The 21484-nt window shown below is 45.5% G+C and overlaps 1 protein-coding gene across 1 annotated transcript in view; it reads right to left on the bottom strand.

Annotated features, from left to right (window-relative positions):
- Window positions 1-830: 830 nt before the first annotated feature.
- MID2 (midline 2) overlaps window positions 831-21484 on the bottom strand; it is a 187404-nt gene continuing 166750 nt past the window's right edge. Inside the window, exons 7-10 of the mRNA XM_033137146.1 lie at window positions 17522-17665; window positions 10116-10277; window positions 3229-3436; window positions 831-1503 (exon numbers count right to left, since the gene is read on the bottom strand). Of these exons, the coding sequence (XP_032993037.1) occupies window positions 1101-1503; window positions 3229-3436; window positions 10116-10277; window positions 17522-17665 (917 nt within the window). The 3' untranslated portion in view covers window positions 831-1100. The remainder of the gene's footprint in view (window positions 1504-3228; window positions 3437-10115; window positions 10278-17521; window positions 17666-21484) is intronic.

A 21484-nucleotide genomic window follows, 5' to 3' on the forward strand; every position in this document is an offset into this window, starting at 1 on the left:
ACTTGCTGCGACTCGCCAAGACTTTCCAGCATGTACATATTCCATTTATACAATAATCCTCCGCAGATGTTGCCTCCATGTCTTTTATTACAGTGATGAGAAAACTATGGCCTTGCAGAGGTAGTTGGATCCCAGCTCCCATCAGTCCCAGCCAGCATGGCCCATGGGCAGGGATGTTGTGAGTTGTCATCCACCAACTTCTGCAGAGCCACAGGATTCTTTCAGATGACTGGGTGATGTGTGGAGGATTATATGTAGGACTTTGCTTGTTGGTTCTGGCCCTGAAATGGGGCACCCCAGGGAACTGCTTGCTATATGCATGCTCAATGCAATGCCTGAGAAGAGGAGCCAACACAGCAATACTTGTGCAGGTCCTCACGTGATCAGAGCTCCAATGGCATAGAAGGTCTATGCCTGTTCACGTGAAGGCTCCCCCTTTGCAGACCATGTGGTGAGTTCCCAGACTCAGGTATATAGTATTGTGAGTGCGTATATTTCCTCCTCCACACACAGTCTAAACACATGGAGGCAACACCTGCAGGTGGGCAAAACGACCCATCTCTAAGATTGATACCTGTGACACTAAATATGTATGACAGTCTTGTCTTTTCTAGGTAACCGCTTGGGTTCCAATTCTGTTTGGAACCCTCTCAAAACGGCGAGCTGGGAACTACTAGGTGTTCCAAGAACGCTCTTTCCACACAGAAGCAAAAAAAAAAAAAAAAAAAAAAAGTTAAGGAAAGGAAAGGGAAAAAATGTCTTGCTTTTCAACTTCCTGGTAACCAAGAAGGGACCAACCCACCCAAAGCCCTGCCATGACACCCTTTCCCCCCACCAGAAATGAACAAGGCATGCCAACTCCCATCGGAGAAAATTCAGTAGTGCTACCAAATAAAAACAAAAACAAAATCCAGTCCACAAAACACCACCCACACTCCTCCAAGAGGGTGTGCCACAGAGGTGGGTTTTCCTTAGGGTATAAGCTAGCCCAGTGTGGCAAGGTGCTGCTCACAACAACAGGAAGCAGAAGCCCACCTTCCAGCCTAGTTGCACAGAAGTTCCTGAAGCTTGGGCTGGAAGGGAAGGGCCTTTCTGACTCCTCAATGGCAGGTTTTCATCCCTGATACATATGGGGACTCTTGGGGTCGGCAGTTGCATTCTTGCTGCCCAGGGTAGTCTATGAAGTCTGGGGCGGGCAGACCCGATATGACCATTAAAGATTTGTTCCAAATCGTGAAGGTGGGGCAGACCGGCAGGATGAAAGATATCTCGAAGGTGTGCAGGTGGAGAGAGTTGGCTGGGTCGTAGAAGGACAGCACATTGTTGTCATAGTCCAGGAGGATGCCCAGGCGCTTCATTTGCGGGTGAACGTCCACCAGCATCTCCTTGTTGTTGTGCCGCACCACAAAGTTGTTGTTGCAGCGGGAGAAGACCCAGGAGGAGGAGTTCTTGCCAATCCACTCATTCTTGGGGGCCGATTTATAGGCGATGCCAATTGCATACCTGGAGAGGCCGGGTGGGGGTGGGGGGTGGGGGAAACAACAGTGGCATTCAAGAGACTAGCTGAAACAAGAGATAAGAACTGGAAGTCATGGGCTGGTGGTGCAATCTTAAAATTAACCATGTCCACCCAGAAGTAAGCCCATTCAAGTTACCTGGTTTACTTCCAGGTAAGTGAGCAGGGTATTGCTGTCTAAATCAATTCAATTAGTCTGGCGCAGAGTCTAAGGCTGTGTGCACACCATACATTTAAAGCAGGGGTAGGCAACCTGAGGTCTGGGGGCCGGATGTGGCCCAATGGCCTTCTCAATCCAGCCCGTGGATGATCCGGGAATCAGCGTGTTTTTACATGAGTAGAATGTGTCCTTTTATTTAAAATGCATCTCTGGGCTATTTGTGGGGCATAGGAATTAGTTCATTCCCTTCCCCCAAATATAGTCCGGCCCACCACATGGTCTGAGGAACAGTGGACTGGCCCACGGCTGAAAAAGCTTGCTGACCGCTGATTTAAAGCATATGATTTCCCCTGAAGAATTCTGGAGATTGCAGTTTACCCCTCACGGAGCTACAACTCTCAGCACCCTTAACAAACTACAGTTCCAAAGATTCTTTGGGAGAAGTGATGTGCTTTAAATATATGCTGTGCATGCAACCCAGGTGCTGGACTTCAGCTAGGGAAAACCAGATTCTAAATCCCCACTCTCTTTCTAAAAATGGAGAACCATCTCAATTGCGCAACTCAAATAAGCTGCTCGCTTTCATCCAACTGTACTGTTGTCGTCTCACCCGGCCCTACCTGGAGATGCCGGGAAGTGAACCTGGGAACTTCTCCGTGCAACGAAGACGCTCTGCCACTGAGCTGCAGTCCTTTCCCACTCTAAGCCTTTGTAGGCAGGTTACAAGCCAAAACCCCTTGATCAAACTTACCACTGAAGCACCCAGCTAAAGGCTCAGTGACAATACATGCAATGAGAAGCCAGCCCTTAAGTCAGCAGAGTGTAAACAATGGGCTTGCGCAAAATTTGAAGTGGTTCTCTGGCCGTGGACCAACGAGGTAGAACACAGCGCTTTTTGTTGTGGGTGGGGACAAAAGAAGAATGGATGCTGGCTCAGAGGAGAGCAATTCAATTGGAAAACTAGGGTGTGTGTGTATGTGTGTGTGACTATGTTTCAGTAGCAACTGCTGGAAGATGCAAGTCCACCTCCCTGCCCCCCCTGCTGTGCCTTTGATCAATGCATTTCTGTGTGACACACGCCCGAAGCTCGCTTTGAATCACAGCAGCCGTTCCCTGGCTCAATTATATGTGCCCTCCCTCCCTGCAGCGCAGAGTGAGCAGCACCGTGGCTCACGTACCTGGAAGAGTACACACACAGCCTGCGCTGCTCTCGCTGCCGACGTGTGCTTTTAAATGAAGCCCTTCAGCAAAAGAGACTTGATGCAAATGGCATTCTTAGAGGTATGTGTTTTCAAAGCAAGAGCAGGTCCCAACAGCTTCTGCTGCCCCTACGCAGGTGTTGCAAAGGGGACTTGGCTGGCAGGACCGCAGGAAAGTAGCATGTTCCTTGCTGATGGGCACAATAAACCAGCAATCTATGCCTGGACTATAAGCCTGGGGACTCAGCGCTCTGAGCAAATGAAAGGGAGACATGTCCACCCCTTCTTCCTCCAGGGCACCGTGCCCCTGCTTATTCTATGTTAGGCTCAGCACCAATAGCGGAGCCACTTACCAGGTGGAGGAGCCGACAGTCACCTCCCAGTAATGGCAGCCACTGTCAATGAAAATGTTGCCTGCGGCACCATAGCATCCTGTCCCGCTGAACCTCTCGGGAGTGTGGCTTTTTTTCAGGGAGCTCTCGTCCTTCTCCATTTGGAGCCCATCGTTGGAGATCTTCAGCTTCTTGTGTGCCATTTTGGGGTCCAGTTTGAAGGGCTGGCCTACGAGGACCAGAAAGAGAACGAAGGTGACACAGGGCAAAGAGAAACTTTAAAAAGGTACAGAGGCCCCCACCCTTCCCAGCAGCTTGCTTGCTTGCTTTGCTTATTTGCCACTTTCATAGCCCAAAGGAGGAACCCAGAGCTGCTTACAATCATAGTAAGAACTGTAATGATAAGTTTTATTTTAATTGATTGTAAGCTACTTTGGGAGCCTTTTTGGCTGAAGAGTGGGGTACAAATATTCTAAACATACATACATACATACATTCATACATATATACAACATAACCAATTTAAGAGAAAATAGCTTACTAAAGGTCGAATAATCATAAACATGCTCTGGGGATAAGGCAGTAGCATACATAAATATTGGTAAAGCAGTATTTCTGGAGGCTGGATGAGAAGGCATTCAATGAGACAAAACTCCCAGGTTTCTTTCTTTCTTTCCAAAGGCAGCTCCACATAGAGCATGTTACAGTAGACCAACGGGATGTAACTAAGACATGCCGGAATACCTCAAGTCAGTAGAGCATGACACTCTTAATCTCAGGGTCATGGGTTCGAGCCCCACGTTGGGCAAAAGATTCCTGCACTGCAGCAGGTTGGACTAGATGACCCCCATGGTCCCTTCAAACTCTACAATTCTATGTGTCAATGTGGCCAAATCAGGCATCTCAAGGAATGAGTGCAGTTGGCACACCAACTTTAACTGTACAAGTGCATTCCTGGCCACCACAGAAACCTAGGCATCCGTGCTGAGGGCTGAGTCCTGGAGCATGCCCAAATTGCAAGCCTGTGTCTTCAGGGGGAGGGTTACCCCATCCAGCCTTGGCTGAATCCCTATTCCCTGCTCTGCCTTCCAGCTGACCAAGAGCACCCATCTTGTTTGGATTAAGTTTCCATTTGTTCTCACATTTCTAAGGATCCTGTCCACATCCTCAGGCAGTACAAATTGGAATGTATCATTAACACTGGACAAGCAGAGGCCAAAGTTACATCCACCAGACCTGTATCAACTATAGTGTCCAAGTCAGAAGGGTGATTTTGTCAGAGAAGTGCTGAGCAAATTTTTCACAGCAGGCCTTCGAGTGGTCTAAATTCTCCTTATGTGGGCCAGAGTGTAAAAGATCCCTGAGCACTGAAAACAGCTCTGCTGGACAGCTCCTCACTGATGCAATGGAGGCATAGAGAAAAAGGTTTATTCACAGTTCACACTGCTACAGAATAGGTTTTCAAAGAGTCTCCAGCCTACATTCAATTGGGCTCATTCTGAGTTTTGCACCAACATCACTCTAGTTGCTGTCTCACGTAATTCATTGTCACCACCTCCCCAGAGAACCAGGAGGCTGGTTTGGCTCCACTTCATGAGAGGGGACGCTCAGAAGCGATCATGCCCACCATCCTGGTCATTTCTCCATTCCAGAGATCCAACAGGGCTAATATATCTATCAAGTCTAGTCTTGTTCAGGAGTTCCCCAGCTGTGGTCCTTGCTTCATCCTTCATGTGGTCTAAGCTTCATCCAGGTGGTCCACATGTGTCTGTTGATTTGTAGTTGAAGAAGGGAGATGGCACACATCCATTGTATTAAACATTAATGTTGATTTTCAATTATATTTCTATAGCTTCTTTTATTTCTTCCTGGCAGAAGTCTCTCCCCACCTGGAGATGCAGGGGATTGAAGCCAAGACCTTCTGCATTGCAAAGCAGATGCTCTGCCACTGAGCTACAGCCTCCTCACATTTTTAAAGACAGATCTTTCTGCTCTGGGGTTGCTAACAGACAGCCAGGGAGATATTTGTGCAAGGGACAGAAATGGAGCTGGAGACCCAGCAAAGCAGGGGAAAGTCGGATCTAAGTGAATTCCTTAAGGGCTTTATTCTCTATTAGCATTAATGGGAGTTATTCAGGCACATTGCAGAGAGAGCACAGCCCCCTTAAGTGCTGGTGTAATAGTCTTACAGAGCGGCAGAGACCATCAATGCATCATTTAGTCATTCTCGCCCACATCCACAGTTACTCCCCACAACAGACGCTCTGTTATTACATCCTACAGGAAAGCACGCCTTCGCGGCTTCACAGTAATTTTTCCACCACCGATGGAAGGTCTCGCCTTCAAGGGACTTTTCCTCACATGGAGGCTCAGGCTGCGGAAACCAATCAAAGGCAGAAAATGAGAGGTTTTTTTTTATAGATTCTGCCAGGCGGCCGTGGCAAGACTCAGCCCTCAGCCATCGAAGTGCACACTTTCCAAACCTGTGCCGAACAGTGGGTGGGTGGGGGGAATACTCCATTGCTTAAGACAGTGGCCCCGTCTGCACTACACATTTAAAGCAGAATAATGCCACTTTAAACTGCCACGGCTTCCCCCAAAGAATCCTGGTAACTGTAGTCTGCAAAGAGTCCCTTCATGGAGTTAAAATTCTCAATGCGGCTTAAAAATCCACCCCTCTTCCTCAGCCTCTCTGCTTCTAGGTTGTTCCTTTGCTGTATGCCTAGCATTCTTTCTACTTCCAAGTAGCTGCCTCCTCTCCAGCCACTGGGAGTTGAACTTCTCCAGCGCTCAGATCTAGGCTCCTAACAGGTGAACCACATCGCTTGCAGAACATTCCCTCACTCATAAGACCAGCTTGGCTGGATCAGGCCAAAGGCTCATCTAAGCCCAGCATCTTATTCCCACAGTGGTCAACCTATGGGAAGTCTACAAGTAGGACCCGAGATCAACACAGCTCTCCTCACTTGTGATTATCAGCAATTGGCATTCAGAGACATACTGCCTACCACAGTGCAGGCAGAACATAGGCATCATGGCTAGTAGACAGGTGACCATATTCTTCATGAATTTGTCTAGTCCTCTTTTTAAAGCCTTCCATTAAGAGACAGAATGCAACACTGGTTGGAACTTTGGTCAGCTCCAGTAAAATAAATTCTCATGACAGCAGTGGGGAATCTCCAGCCCATGAGTCTAAACTATGCCCACCTGCCTCCTAAGGATGTAAGATGGCATCATTTTCAGGTCTGTCCTGTATTCATGGCATACAGCACAGTTTCCATGCCTCTGCAGTTCGTCCTCCATAAAAATCCACTTTATTCATCTTGCTGCCTGCTGTGGCAAAGTTACCTAACCTATGCAACTTATCATAGAAATTCTGTTAAGTTACATTGCCATTACATTATTCCACCACACATTTCAATGCAAAGGAAACACAATGCTATCTCTCTCTCTCTCTCTCTCTCTCTCTCTCTCTCTCTCTCTCTCTATATATATATATATATATATATATATATGGACACATATAATCAATTATGTATTGTTTGGAGGGAGAAGGCAGCAACCATAAATACCAACTCTTGTTTCCAGCAGAATTCTATCTGCTCCACACCTGATGTTGGTTCATGAGGGTGGGGCTGCTGGGCAGATCTAATTCTCCACCCACTTCACAAGAGTCATTGCAGCCACCATCTCCACTCCAATCACATTGTGCAACCTGAGGAAAGCACCACCAGACAGGACCAGCACTGTTCTGAGGGGGAGGGTGGGGCTCCCGCCCATCTGCCGGTTTTGGCCATCTGCAGCTGCACATCTCAAGAGTTCCTCAAAACCTATCCGGGTTAATATGCAGCTGATGATAACGGGCAGGTCTCTGAGCCCAGCTAGCACTGCAGCATGCCAGCTCCCCCTCAAGGGTGTTCTTGAGCTTTGTGGAGTTACTGACTTCAGTTGTAGATGAGTTCTGCAAATTCTTGAACAATTATATGACAGGAGAGTGTACATGTGCATTTTCTGGAGGGGCAGTAACAGAATACTTCTATTGCTCAACAGAAGCAGTTGTGCAGACAAAGCCCACCTGAGCATATCTCTGTTGGTTTTCTGTAGGGGTGGGGAGCTGTCAGACTCATCTACTGAGGGTGCGGGGCTTTTGAGCATTAAAGCTGTTGAATGTTTATTTTATGCGTTTTTTCTTCCTGTTATCAATGGCTTTTACAGACTTTTGATATTGCAAGAGTGCCTGTGTGAGCACTCTTCCCTGGAGTGCAGGGAAGACAATATTTTAGGAAAAGATGAAAAATACTAAACACATAAATGAATGCAAGCCACGAATACACAAACAGGAGGGGGAAACATATCTTCTAAATATGATGATAACTAGGTATCCCACTCTCCCAATTACCAATGGCAAGAAAGATGTGGTGGTTCAGCAATAGTAACAGGTGGCATGCAGAGAACAGTTCAAAGTGCCCTGCCAATTGCCCATGCATGATTCAAGTCCTGCCTTCGGGGAAAAGCAAGTGCTGGGAGTGCTTGAAATTAAGGCGCAGGTGAGCTTTGGGCTGGGTATGAATGGCTCAGTTGAGCAAATCTTGCTCCTTGAGTTCAGAATGTTCTCAGTGGAACAACTACTCTTTGCTTTCTATCCAGTTACCCCAGAAAATCAAATGCAAGCATCTGCAGCCCACCTAGGAACATCATCCCAAAGGCCAAGCTACCTTTCACAAGATCCTGGCATTTGGCAAAGTACCCTTCTGGTTTGTGGAACTCTTTCTTGCAGATGTGTGCTGCAGGATGCCTTGGAATTTTAATTAATAGGCTGGGTAACATCGGAGAGCCACAATAGTGATTGTGCATCTCTCCATTCGAATGCCCTTCTACGCATACCCTCGAGGGCTGGAACATGCCAGCACAGTTTCAATGGCCAAGCAATCTTCTTGGCGTGATTGGCGGACAGCGGGGTGGGGTGGGGGGTGAGGAACAGTGCTGTTTCTGTAACAAGACTCTTTATTTCAAATCGGCAATATAATCACTAGGCTTGGAATTTCAGCAGCACGTTCTTGAAATCTCTTGCTCCTTATTTGACAAGCGTAGGAAGTCAAAAGCTGACAGATCCACAGCAAAGAATCTGAACCAAGCCTTTGATTGGGTGCTCTGTTAATCTAGCAAATGGAGTTTCTCTGTGCAGAGCACTTAGCTGCATCCTAATCTCTCAGCTGACTGGCAGAAAAGGCGGCTGTCCTAGCCACCCCACCTTACCCATATCCTTAATTCTCAGCAATTTATTGACGCATGTTTACTCCCCTCCGATGGAGGTGGTCTGTTAGCACTCGGCTTATCTGTCAAGCTAACAATTCAATCCTCTTTGGAGCCCACACAAAAATCCAAGTGATTAAAATCATAAAAAGAGAGTGAGGTCTATGGTTTGGTTTTTCATCAAAGCTGAACCATTTCTCTCCAACATGCGGGGCAAGTTTTATTTGGTTTTTATATCCATGCAATGTGCCTTTTCAGGGAGTGATGGGAGTGGTAGGAAGCAATATATCATTTTAAAACACCCAATCAAGTACAGCAGGTAGGACAGGATTGAAACATCAAGCAAAACACAGAGAGCCAGAGCTTCTGGGAAATTGGGAGGGGGGGTCCCACAGAAAATTCAGCTTCTGCTGGCCGTGCAAGGCTGCGCCAAATTATAACAGAGAGCATGGCACACCAGAATTTCTTGTACAACCTGACACCTTCCATCTCTGCCTCTGTTCTCCCTACATGCATTGCCTACCTTCAAACTACTGTCAAAAGTCTAGTGACTTGGATCCTTTGTAAACTTATAGAAATTTATAGAAGAAAAGCTTCCTGTCTTCTCTTCCCCTATGCAGCCAGCTATGACACCCCAAGTGCCTCTGTGGAGGAAATGGAGTCCCTATTGAGTAAAGTGAGATGGGGAGTGTGGGAATTCCTGGAAAGGAAGGAGAAGAGGAAGGGCCATAGCTCTGTGGCAGAGCTTTGCATGTAGAAGGTTCCAGGTTCAATTCCTGACATCTCCAGGTAGGGCTGGGAACGTCAATACTGGACTAGATGGGTCAATGGTCAATTCAGTGTAAGGCAGCTTCCAACACCCCTATGGGAAACTTTCCTCCCATGAACTTCCTTAATTTGAGAAAGTCAATGTCATAATAACAGCACAATTACTACATCCATCTAGCTATGTGCAGAGACCCTTGAACTCAGCCTTCCTCAACTTGGAAACCTCTGGATGTTTTCGACTACAACTCCTATTAGCCTAAGCCAGCACTGCCACTGAATGGTTTAGAGTCTGGAACCTAGAATGTTCCAAGTGGTAATTTATGGAGAAACAGCACTATTTTCACCATCCACTTACCGGTACTCATGCCCAGTGTATTTCAGGCCCTTGAATGTCACCATGTGTCTCTGTTACTCTGGCCATTTCATCCCAACACTGCCATCCCATCCCCTTTTGCAGCCAGCAGGGCATCTTTGTCCTTGTCCCCACCTTGCTTTCATCTACCATAAATGAACTAGCAACACAGCAGTTTGGGGCCACAACAATCCTGCCAACAGAAGGAGCCCAATGCAGCCTAAATCGAGACACTAAGTGATCCCAGCACCCCTACACAGAGATCCATTGTTCATTGAGCCTCAGTGGCGACCAAATATCCAGCGACCAGGGCATCTCTAGGGATGAGTTCTGAATAATCTCCCACTTTGTAGAAATTGCCAAGATGGACAGGCTTCCCCAAAGGCGACACACACTGCAGGGGGGTTCCTGAGCTAAGACTACAGCCCTGAGCAAACCATACATCTGTAAAAGAGCCTTGAATGCAACCCATTCACACCCTGACTTCCCCTCCTCATTTGCTGCTTGGAAGAAAGGCATGCCTGGAGACACGTACTGTTTGTCTTGAGCCTGGCGGGTTCGCTGTTCCGGCTGCCAGCCTGGTTTATTGCCTTGACGAGGAAGATATATCGCGTGCCACTCTGTAGCCCGTGCACTGTGTAGTGATTCTGCTTGATGTTGGGGACGATCATCCAGCTGTCCATAGAATTGTAGAGGCCTGCAGGAGGGAGCACAGAGGATATCAGAAAAGGTCTGCAAAAGGCCCATTGAGACCAGCACCCTGCCTCCCACGAGGGGCGACAAGGTGGCTCTTGGAAGGAGGCAAGCACCAGGTGCCCCTCAGTGCTCATCCCCCAGCGACTGGAATTCCAAAGCATCCTCCCTCAGGATACAGAAGTTCCAATTAGCTAGAGAGGGACAGATCAACCAATTTCTGGACCATGTCGGTTTTGCAGGTGTTCAACCGTTGAGTTATTTCTATCCTGTTTCCCACCCATCCCCATCCTGCTTTTAAGCCTGCACAAATACGAGCATTTAAATGGCACACATTTTGTCCCCAAAAGTGCATTTTGTACACATTTCTCCCTCAACGATACATTTAGCCTGCAATATATGCATTTTGGAACACTTTGTTTTTGTTGTTGTATAAAATACCTGATGCCTGCATTGCAAAATGTGAAGAGCACCTGCACTGTCAGTATGGGAAGTGTAGATTAAGGCTAGTTCACTTAAAAACATGGACCTAATGATCTAACATCTGGTAAGAGAAAGCAGTGGAGGAGGCAAGTGCAAGGCAGGCTGGGATTGTGCATCTTTTTAGCTGATTTAATCTCTTGCCTGGCAGGTTCAGAGGAGCCTGCAGGAGGGAGAGAGAAAGAAAAGAAGCAGCAGAGAGTGGCTCGTTTCATTATGCCATGGGAACTAAGCTCATTAAAGCCAAGTTGGCCCAGCCAAGAGGGCTCCTTGGTGGGCAAATGGGCTGGAGGTGACATCATTGGCAGCCTGTTGTCGTAACTTTTGCTTGAGGAGAAAACATGCAAGAGTTCTGGAGACGGATCAAAAAACATTTCAGGGAGGGCTGTTGCCCTGCTTGGGAGGCTCCCAGAAGCATCTGGCTGGCTACTTTTGGAAACAGGATGCCGGCCTGATCTAGCAGGAAGAGTGAAGAATCTATGAAAGTTGGCAGGGAGATAATAAAGCCAAGAGGAAGATAAGATGTGCAAGCTAATTGCAGGAAGTGGATTATGTGGCTCTGCCTACAACCTACGTTTACTGAAGGGCCCAGGAAGAAGTGCAGCAATAGGAGATAACAGCTGTATTGTTAACTGACTGGGTCAGCAGACTCGGCAATACTAACTTCTTCCTTCCCATTGTACCTCTGGATCATGTAACCCAGTGGGACCCAGGGGGTGATACAGCCATCAAGCAATGTATGCACCTAAAGGAATCCAAGATCTAGGTGAGCTTTTAGGCCCCCCCCCAAAAAAAAATACGCGCAAAAAAGATTTTTAATTGCAAAATGGAAATTTCAATATGATTTTTTTAAGCCTGGGGGTTTTTTGTTTTTGTTTTTAAAAGCAACATCTGCATCAGTAGTATCTTAGTGTTAGGCAGCAAAAGATCCAGTAGTAGCTTAATACTGATTTCCCTGTCAAAGGTTGAAATGCTAATGATGTAGGTATCTTGAAAAGAGAGTGAGTCTTCAATTCTATTCTCATTTATCTAGGATTAAGTCCCACTGCCCTCAATGGGGCTTAGAAGACATGATGCATGGGGCTGCACTGTATCTCCCTCTGTCCTCATGGGCACAAATGGATGAGTGCAGCGTCCTATGTAGAAGCGATGCTGCTCATATTTCTCAAAGCAATGGGATATGGGATAGACACGTGGTTCCCTTTTCAGCCTGGGTGCAAAACTGTTTTTATCCAATTCCCAGAGCCTTTATCTAATTCCCAGAAACATGGCTGCGGGAACTGTACATTAAGTATTTTTATTCCTTAAATTAGGGTGGCATAAACACTTGTGCAGGGTGTTTGAAAGGTTGCTGCAAATATAACCTGGGTTAATAATGAGAGGGTGTACAAGCTGGAAGAGTTCAGCCTTGGCAAGGAGGCAAGCCTTAACCCAAAAGTAGGTAGTCCAAAGCTGTGTACCCAGAGAACGCAATGCTGGGCTCCAAAGCAGACTGGCAAACGCCCCACTGTAATCGTGATCCAGAACTGCTATGTCTTATCTGGGAGGCAGTGCTTGTGTGGCAGAAAGGCCTACATGGAAAAGTGCTGTTTTTGTGCAGTAAGCATTGCTCTGTGTAAAAGAAGAAAGTATTCCTAGAGAGGCTTGATGTTTGCTAATGTGCATCCACCCCTAGGAACTGTAGTTAGTTAAGGATGTTGGGAATTGTAGCTCTGCAAGGCTTTAAACTACAGTTCCTAGGATGGTTTGGTTTGGTTTTTTGTGTGTGTGTTTTTTTAGGAGGGATGTGCTTGAAATATGATCTACATGTATGCTATGGGCATTAAAAGTTAATGGAGCTGCAACCCAATTATCAGAATGTTAACAGTTATATTAATTAAATTAGTTATCAATTAAATTGCATGAATTTGCATGCTAATACAAACAATATTTCTGAGTATTTTCTTTGTTTTCAGGTGGTGTGCATGTACACCATGCATTGCCTTAGAGGAGGCATTTGCTCTTGCCTTGCAAGAGCTGAGAGGTTGCCTCTAAAGATGGCACTAGCTACTTCCAGTTTTTATAAGCACTTGCGTTAAAACATTTTTTTTAAGTATCTGCTGTGGGTTAAACCACAGAGCCTAGGGCTTGTCGATCAGAAGGTCGGCAGTTCAAATCCCCGTGACAGGGTGAGCTCCCGTTGCTCAGTCCCTGCTCCTGCCAACCTAGCAGTTCGAAAGCACGTCAAAGTGCAAGTAGATAAATAGGTACTGCTATGGTGGGAAGGTAAACGCCGTTTCTGTGTGCTGCTCTGGTTCACCAGAAGCGGCTTAGTCATGCTGGCCATATGACCCGGAAGCTGTCTGTGGACAAATGACGGCTTCCTCGGCCTATAGAGCGAGATGAGCGCCGCAACCCCAGAGTTGTCTGCGATTGGACCTAATGGTCAGGGGTACCTTTACCTTTACTTGATTAAACAGGAACACATTTTCAGCCATTCCAAAGGTTTTTTAAAAATTGATTGAGCCAACTGGTAGGAAACCGAAGTCCTTGTTATATATTGGGTTTGAACTAGCTTTGCTGCTGGCTCTCTTGCAAAGATCGAGTAGTAAAACAAAATAAAGGGGCAGATGTCAAATTCTGTTAAGAGATCTGCTTTTTTTAGCCAATTAGACAAGCTAATTAACAAACTGATAATTTGTACACACCAGTGTGCCTGGATTAAGTTTAGTGGCTCACGAAGGGGGTGGGGTGGGGAGAGATTCATTGCCTTTCCTACAATACTGGCAGGGCAAGTCACAGCTTTAAGTGGAAACAAAGAACTTGGCTTGGCTGAAACAACAGGGGAAACAATGGAGCTTGTGCATATATTTTCTGAAAATTCTCACCAAGCTCTGTTGAGGTCCTCTTGGGGTTCTGCTGCAATATGACATGAGACTTCTCAGAGGGTGAAGCTTGTTTACGCAACAGTACGACCATTTTTTATTTTTTTTGCTCTAGGCTAGGAATTTGAAACCTAGGGGCTTCCAGATGCTGATGACTACATTTCCTACCATCCCTGGCCATAGGATATGCACACTAGGGGAGTTGTAATCCAACAACATCTGGAGGTTCACAGGCTCTCCATTCCTGTTCTACAAGGCTGTGGGCTCAAGATACCCAACGGGAAATTTCACACAGGTGAGTGGCAGAGAAAGACGGAGTGCCCTGTTTCTTCCGGAGAGGCACAAGTTCCCCATCCCTGCTCTAGGTCAGTCTTCATCAACCTGGTGTCCTCCAGATGTTTTGGGTCAGTTACAGGTCATTCTCTGTACCAGGTTGAGAAAAGCTAAAAGAACCCTTTAAGAAACCCAGAATTTCCAGGATTCTCCATGATGGTTAAAGGTATGAGAGTGCTTTCAATGGTGTGGATATGACCTGAGCTTCAGGACAGGATGGAAAATGGGTTTCCTGGCCTGACAAGGTTGAAGGTGACTGTGGTCAAAATTTGGGGCTACAGAAGTAGAGCAAAGTCAGCCGATGAAACAGTCCTGTAGATGGAACCACTGGCCATACTTTTTGCATACCTGCCTTTCTGCCTCCCCAAATATAGGATACAGAGATCAAGACATGGAACCATAAGGTGTTAATTCCTTGCTCACAGGCTACACAGAATGTTAAGCGGTGAGGCACGGGCAGCTGTCACTTGCAACCTCTTGTTAATCCCTTCCCTGCCAAACAAAGTTTCCACAGGAGTAATTAGACAAGAGAGACGTTTTCTATAAGAATTGTGATGTGATTTGGGGAGAAAAAGTAAATCGACCCTATTATTATTAGCTGACTGTAAGCGCACCTCTAAATGGGCTGTAATGCATGTTTGCTAGTACAACTCCCTGAACGGCTGGTCTCCAGAGACTAGGTTTCATTACATGGAGTGATTCACTGGACCACCCACCACTGTGCACGCAACAATTAAATTGGGTTGTCGACCCTTCAAGAAGCAGAGTGAAGAGCAGAACTTCAGACTCTCTCCTCTTCTTCAATCATTCCCCCCCCCCCCCGGCTGCCTGGATTTGTGCTCCCTGGAACCCTTATTGAAGCTTCTGCTAAACTCACACTTCCCCTCACTAACACACCCTTTTTGCTAAGGTTGCCTTGGGAGTGGCCAGTCCTCAACGGAACAGAAGGTATGCAATCTTCCCACTGCTAGGTGGAAAGAGAGGAAGGACAAGGAAAGCATAGAAGAGGCTCTGTTCATTCCCACAAGTCCCAAGTACGATCTGTTCCCAAATATTGTAACCATTATTTCCTTGCACTAATTTGGTGTACTGCTCCACAATGTTATGTCTGCACCACAATGGCTACATGCACACCATACAATTAAAGCACATTCCCACCCCCACCCCCAAAGGGAATCCCAAAAACTGTAGTTTGCAAAGGGTGCTGGGAATAGTGGGATTCTTTGGTGTGTGCATAATAGATACCTAGTCAATGTTTCAGCCAGCCAGCCATGGATTACACACAAGTGTTCAGGAAAAACGGTACAGAATGTGCCATTTCAGAATGCAAATAGGAATTCACATGTTCAAACACTTCTCCATGTTAAACCTCTCCCTGAATATAGGAATGTAGCAGATCGGGGTGAGGCTTCAACCATGTGGTTTACTCCACCTATATTCTAAAGCAATATATTCTTACGAAGACGACACTATATTATTTTCCTCCTGAACATCTGAACTGACTTTTTTTAAAATAAATAAATAAATAAGTATAGTTTTTATTAAAGATTTTCTTGTATAACAAACAAACAAAAAATACATATGGTGTCTTTTCACATTATCTAAACTGACTTTTAACTAGCAAATGAAAAGTTTGCTTGTTTGCTTAACTAAAAAGATTTTTAACTGATGAGAAATAGGCAAGGAAGGGGAGGGATAAAGGGGATATGCAATAATAGAGTTTGAAGCTGGCTGTTCTGTGGACGTGTTTCATTACCGATAAACAACAACTGTCTCGGGAAATCAGCGTTCCTGCCCTCTCTCCATCACATCTTGTTAACCTGTGGCCGCTACACTTCTCTGCCCAGCAGCTTAACTCCATTACTTTCTTGATGGGCTATCTTGGAGACAAACTATTACAGACCAGAAATAAAGCAAGCTACTCAGAGATTTGCCTTTACAATATTAAGTTAAAATTCTTACGAACAACACCATCTTCTTTCCACTCTGTAATCACAGTCATGCAATTTTCTGGCCTTGCTAAGGGGCCGATTCACAATAAAATTGCTGTGCTGAGAGTCTTGAGTTGAGTGCTGAAGCCACTGAAATTGATGCCAGCTTCTCCAAGCACCAACTGAACTGTGTTTACCGCAGCACCACTCAAGTTTTCAGAAGCTCAGTGATGGTACAGAAGGCCCAGGTCAAACAGCAAGCCTCCGACAAACCCTTTTCCATGTGTCAAACTTTGCATGCACCCCCCTCAATCCACTTCCAACATGCTGATATTGTTGGGTGAATTTCCTCTGGTTTACACAACCTATATTTCTTTAGAATGTATTTAGAAAAAAATTATAGACAGCTTAATAAAGAATACCTCATGCATTTTTACTTTAGGTTTGCTTCAGATATTTATTCTAGTCATGCAGTTGCTCTGCGGGCTTTGCTCAGAAATGATATCTGCTTGTATAAAGCAGGAGAGACATGGCTCAAAGCCAATTTTAACCATGGTAAAGATTCCCATAGGCAACCATGTTGAGCAGATAACCTTCAGGCAGATCCTGTCATCGGGACATTGAGGCTAAAGGTTTACTTGGTAGTCTTGCTAACACTCACCCTTATAGCTTGACCCAGGGCTTCATCCGAGTTTATATACTCCAAACCTTTCAGTGTGTTTCCCCATCATCATCATCATCACCACCACCACCAAAGAGAGCAAATGGAAACCAGCTTTTCTGCGGGTTGCTGTTGTTCCAATTCAGTGGCAAAACACAGCTTTTCTGCTCTAACTACTCAAACACAGGCCTGGAAAGCCCAGACCTTTGCCTAGGAAGTGCAGAGCAAATATAAGTGTGGCTGAGCAGCAGGACTTGGAACAACTTAGGGGTGGGGGAGAGAAAGACTTTTCTGCTTAAGACCCTTTGGGACATCCTTTTTATTGTGCATTCATGATTATTTGTTTTCATGGTTGCATTGGGTCAGTAATACATGACGCCACGTTCGATACTGTTTGTGCCTGCAAATATTTTTGGGTGCACAAACAGTATTATTTCCAACTGGCGCATGTCACATAGTTTCCTCCTGAAATCCTGACACACTTCATTCCACAAATGTTCTGGGGTTTTGAGGGGGGCGGGGTTGTTTCTGTTGTACTACAGTGCAAGAGTATCCCTCCAGATCACAATAACGTGGCAACACTGAGTAGTCACTTAAGAAAAAATGTGGACATTCCAGTATAAGTCCACCACTAATTTAATGGCATGTTGCAGAATATACCTACAGAAAAACCAGCCTGGAGGGGCCCTTAAAGAAAAGAGTCACACATACTCCATATACCCTTTCTGTCCTTAGGAATCCCCAGTCACTTACTGAATCTCTTACTGGACCTCTGGCATTTCAAAAGCTGTTTGCTTCAGCAACAGCAGTCCTGACCGATCTCAGTTTTCTGAACTATAGCCTTGGTTGGTCTGGATCCAGAGGATTTGCAAAAGGTGTGAAAAGGTGAAAGTATAAAAGAGAGGAAAATACTGCAGGCCCATCTACAATGAGTTGAGCTTCATGTCCAGGAAGTAGAGGCTAACCAACAGCTACTTACTGATGAAGTTTGCCTGGCCAGTGAAGATGGTGTACTGGAGCTCATACGAGCTGACGCTGAACTCATCATCTGAGATCCAGTGGACAGTGATGGTATCATGAGAGGCAGTGCAAAGCTCTTCACGAACCGATGGTGGGTTGGGTGCTGTGGGGGCAACAGTTGACATAAGAGGCAGAAAGTTAGCAGCTTCAGAGATGTGCTTTGGTAATGCCTTAGAGAAGTTATGTTAGCCACCAGAAATTATAAAAAGCACCAGAAATGGAAAAAAGGTTAGAAGTGATCCACTTTGATCAAGTATGTTATTTGAACAGCCTAGCACTGTGTAAATTGTAATCAATGAGTCAAAATTCAGGTGAGCAGTTTACTCTTGCATATTGAGTTCAGGGAAGACTTGTCCTGTCAGACTGCAACATTAGCTAGTTTGGTACAGCACTGATTGGCTTGTAACCATTCCATAGCACCCCCCCCCCCCGATCTGCAACTCTTTTAACATTACTTTTCCTTTTTCAAAAAATAAAACGATGGACAAACATTTAACAAAATACATGAAGGACTAAAACAAAATATAAGGGGCATCCACAGGAAGTATATAGAGGTGGGGAGTATATAGATGGTGGGGGAAGAATGGAGCTGCCCTTTCAACAATCCTTCAGAAGGCTGCAGGTAGCTGGGAATTTAAGTTCTCACAGGATGTCACTTTCATTCACAATTATAAAAAAGACTCATTTAAGCAATGCTGCTCTATGTAATTACATGCTCCTTTAATCAGTTAATTGACAGGCTCTTCAGCTTCTAAAGCTAGACATCTAATTTGCTTAAAGTTGTTTAACTGGCAGATTTCCAAACATATCATTTCCCCAAAGACCTTATCTTATGCCATTGTTACCTGTGATATGTAGGGATAACACAGGACATTCAGACACCAGAGGAAAAAATCCTAATGGCATCCTGTATGTCCTACTAGCTAAATACAGAGCACAATACCCTGGGAAGTTCTCCCGTGAAAGTCTTAGTGAAATGAACAAGAGCTGTGCCAGAGTACCACTGAGCAGACCGGCTTGTAGCTCAGTGATCATGGCCGCATGTCTGACATGCGGAAGGTCCCATATTCAAGCTCTGGCACCTGCAGTTTAAAAAAACAAAAACAAAAATCAGATAGCAGGTGATACGAAAGACCCTCACCTGAAAACTTGGAAAGTTACTGTCAGCCAGAGGAGCAAATACTGCATAAGGTAGGCCAGGTATAATGTAATTCCTCTGTTCCCAAAAGATTGTGTCCTTGCCTTGGCATTGTCTGAATTTTTTAATAAAGGGGGTGAAGAATTTGGGACTTCCCATATGGATTAAATGTAAAGGTAAAGGGATCCCTGACCATTAGGTCCTGTCACGGACGACTCTGGGGTTGTGGCGCTCATCTCGCTTTACTGGCCGAGGCAGCCAGTGTACAGCTTCCAGGTCATGTGGTCAGCATGACTAAGCCGCTTCTGGTGAACCAGAGCAGCGCACAGAAACTCTGTTTACCTTCCCACCGGAACGGTACCTATTTATCTACTTGCACTTTGATGTGCTTTCGAACTGCTAGGTTGGCAGGAGCAGGGACCGAGCAATGGAAGCTCACCCCATCGTGAGGATTCAAAACGCTGACCTTCTGAATGGCAAGCCCTAGGCTCTGTGGTTTAACCCACAGCGCCACCCGCATTTTATGTGGGGCTTCCCTTGCACTTGACCTGGGAGCTGCAGTTAGTGAAGAATGCTGCAACACAGTTGCTGAAGAGCAAGACCCTATAACGGCTCAGAGACCTGCACTAGTTGCCAAATTGCTACTGAGCCAAGTTCAGTGTGTTACTCTTGGTATATAAAGTCCTTAGGGATGCGGGTGGCGCTGTGGTCTAAACCACTGAGCCTCTTGGGCTTGCCAATCAGAAGGTTGGCGGTTCGAATCTGCAGGAGGGGGTAAGCTCCCATTGCTCTGTCCCAGCTTCTGCCAACCTAGCAGTTTGAAAGCATGCCAGTGCAAGTAGATAAATAGGTACCGCTGTGGCGGGAAGCTAAACGGTGTTTCCATGTGCTCTGGTTTCCATCACAGTGTTCCGTTGCACCAGAAGCAGTTTAGTCATGCTGGCTATGTGACCTGGAAAGCTTTCTGTGGACCCTTGGGACCAGATCACTTGCTGGATCTCCTTACCCTATATATGCCACCTTGACCCCTTTGATCTGTGGAGCTGGCATTGTTACAGGTGCCACATAATACTTGTTCCACAGTTGAAATCAGTATTTTAGTGTGGCAGAACCTACACATTACAACTCCTTGCCTATTGCCATCAGGCAGGCTTTCTTTTCTGGCTTTCCCTGGACAATGCAAGCTCTCTTAGCCACTTGCTTCCTTTCCCAACCCCTTTTTGGTGGATCTACTACTATGCATTTAACTCTAGATATTAACACACTGCCTAATTTTCTCTCTCTGCAGCTTCAGTCCACTGGGAAATTTCACCAGAATCAATCAGTGGCCCCTTGCATAATGCGACAGATGGTTGGGAGGGCCTCCTGTCCACAAAAGACAGAGAGATCACATATTAAGGCTGAAACAATGAAATCCGACTCAAGACATTTGGACATAATCAGGTTAATAAACTAATTAAAGCCAAGCTGTCCTGTCAAAACGTGTGTGTGAATGTCTCTTTGTGTGTGAATGTGTGTGTTTTAATAAAAGGAATTAAAAAAAAAACAGAATTTTTTAATTCAAACCCTGGGAACAAGTCACATTCCTCTGCACTATGCCAATTTTTACATGCCCTGCTGCAATAAGCAATTGAATTTACAGACTGAGAGGCCTAAGGACTTCTGTAGAATTTCTCCTAAAAGATGCATGCTTCTAAGGGAGCCATGGAGAGGCTGCACTGACTGGCAATGGCTCTTCAGTGTTTCAGGCAATGAGCTCTAGGAGATGTCTTTGACTGAATGTGCAACATTCTGCATGCAAACAGATGCTCTGTCAGTGAGCTATGGCCTTGGTGAATATCCAACAGAATGAGGTGATATGGTAGACAGAGCATAGGCACCCTCAGAGGCCCAGAGAGACCCAGGGCCACTTACAGTTTTGGAGGCCCCTGATCATAATAAAAGCTTTTTAAAAAATGGCAGCACTTGAAAACAAAATAAGGTACCAAAAAAAGAGTTAATAGCTTGCTTACATAATCAGCTGATTGAGAAGACATGTTCATCACAATCTTGTGCCATTGGAAGTGACTTTTTAGATCAAAATTTAGAAACATTTTTAGCTCTTTAATATGAGAAATTCTACATCAGTTTACAAAAAACATGTATGTTTTTTACCAAATTAAAGTTTGTTTAAAGCATTTGCTCCTATTTACAGTTCTAAGCTGAGAGAACACATCACATTTAGCCTGATATGCATAAAAACAAGTTGCAAAACTTATTAAATCCCCCCACATTAACAAACCTAGGACAAATGACACTCTTGTCCCCCTTGAGCTGGCCCTAACTCTACCATCTCAAGATGAAAGTGGGAAAAGCCCCATTTTTAAATGCTCCTATGTAGAAATCCAGCACAGCAAGAAGTGGACTTTGCTTGTTTTCTACTTTCAGGAAGTATTATATGTAGGGAAGCATTCAAAAACACCATATGCCCACCCATCACCTCAAGTGGATGCAGGACACTTGCATACATGGACCAGGCCCTGCAGGTCTGGATTATGAACTTAGAATCATAGAATCATAGAGTTGGAAGAGACCACAAGGGCCATCCAATCCAACCCCCTGCCAAGCAGGAAACACCACTTAAGTGGTGTTAAAAAACACTTAAGTGGCACCTGCTGTTTGGAGTAAACATCATCCACCTACTCCATTTCTTGGCTAACAAATATAGCAAATGCATGTGGCTATGAGGCTGCTGGTGTTTCTTACTCTGGCAGCAGCTGCTTTTGCCTACCAGGGAAGAGCAGT

The sequence above is a fragment of the Lacerta agilis genome, chromosome Z (assembly GCF_009819535.1).
Source record: "Lacerta agilis isolate rLacAgi1 chromosome Z, rLacAgi1.pri, whole genome shotgun sequence".
Lineage (NCBI taxonomy): Eukaryota > Metazoa > Chordata > Lepidosauria > Squamata > Lacertidae > Lacerta > Lacerta agilis.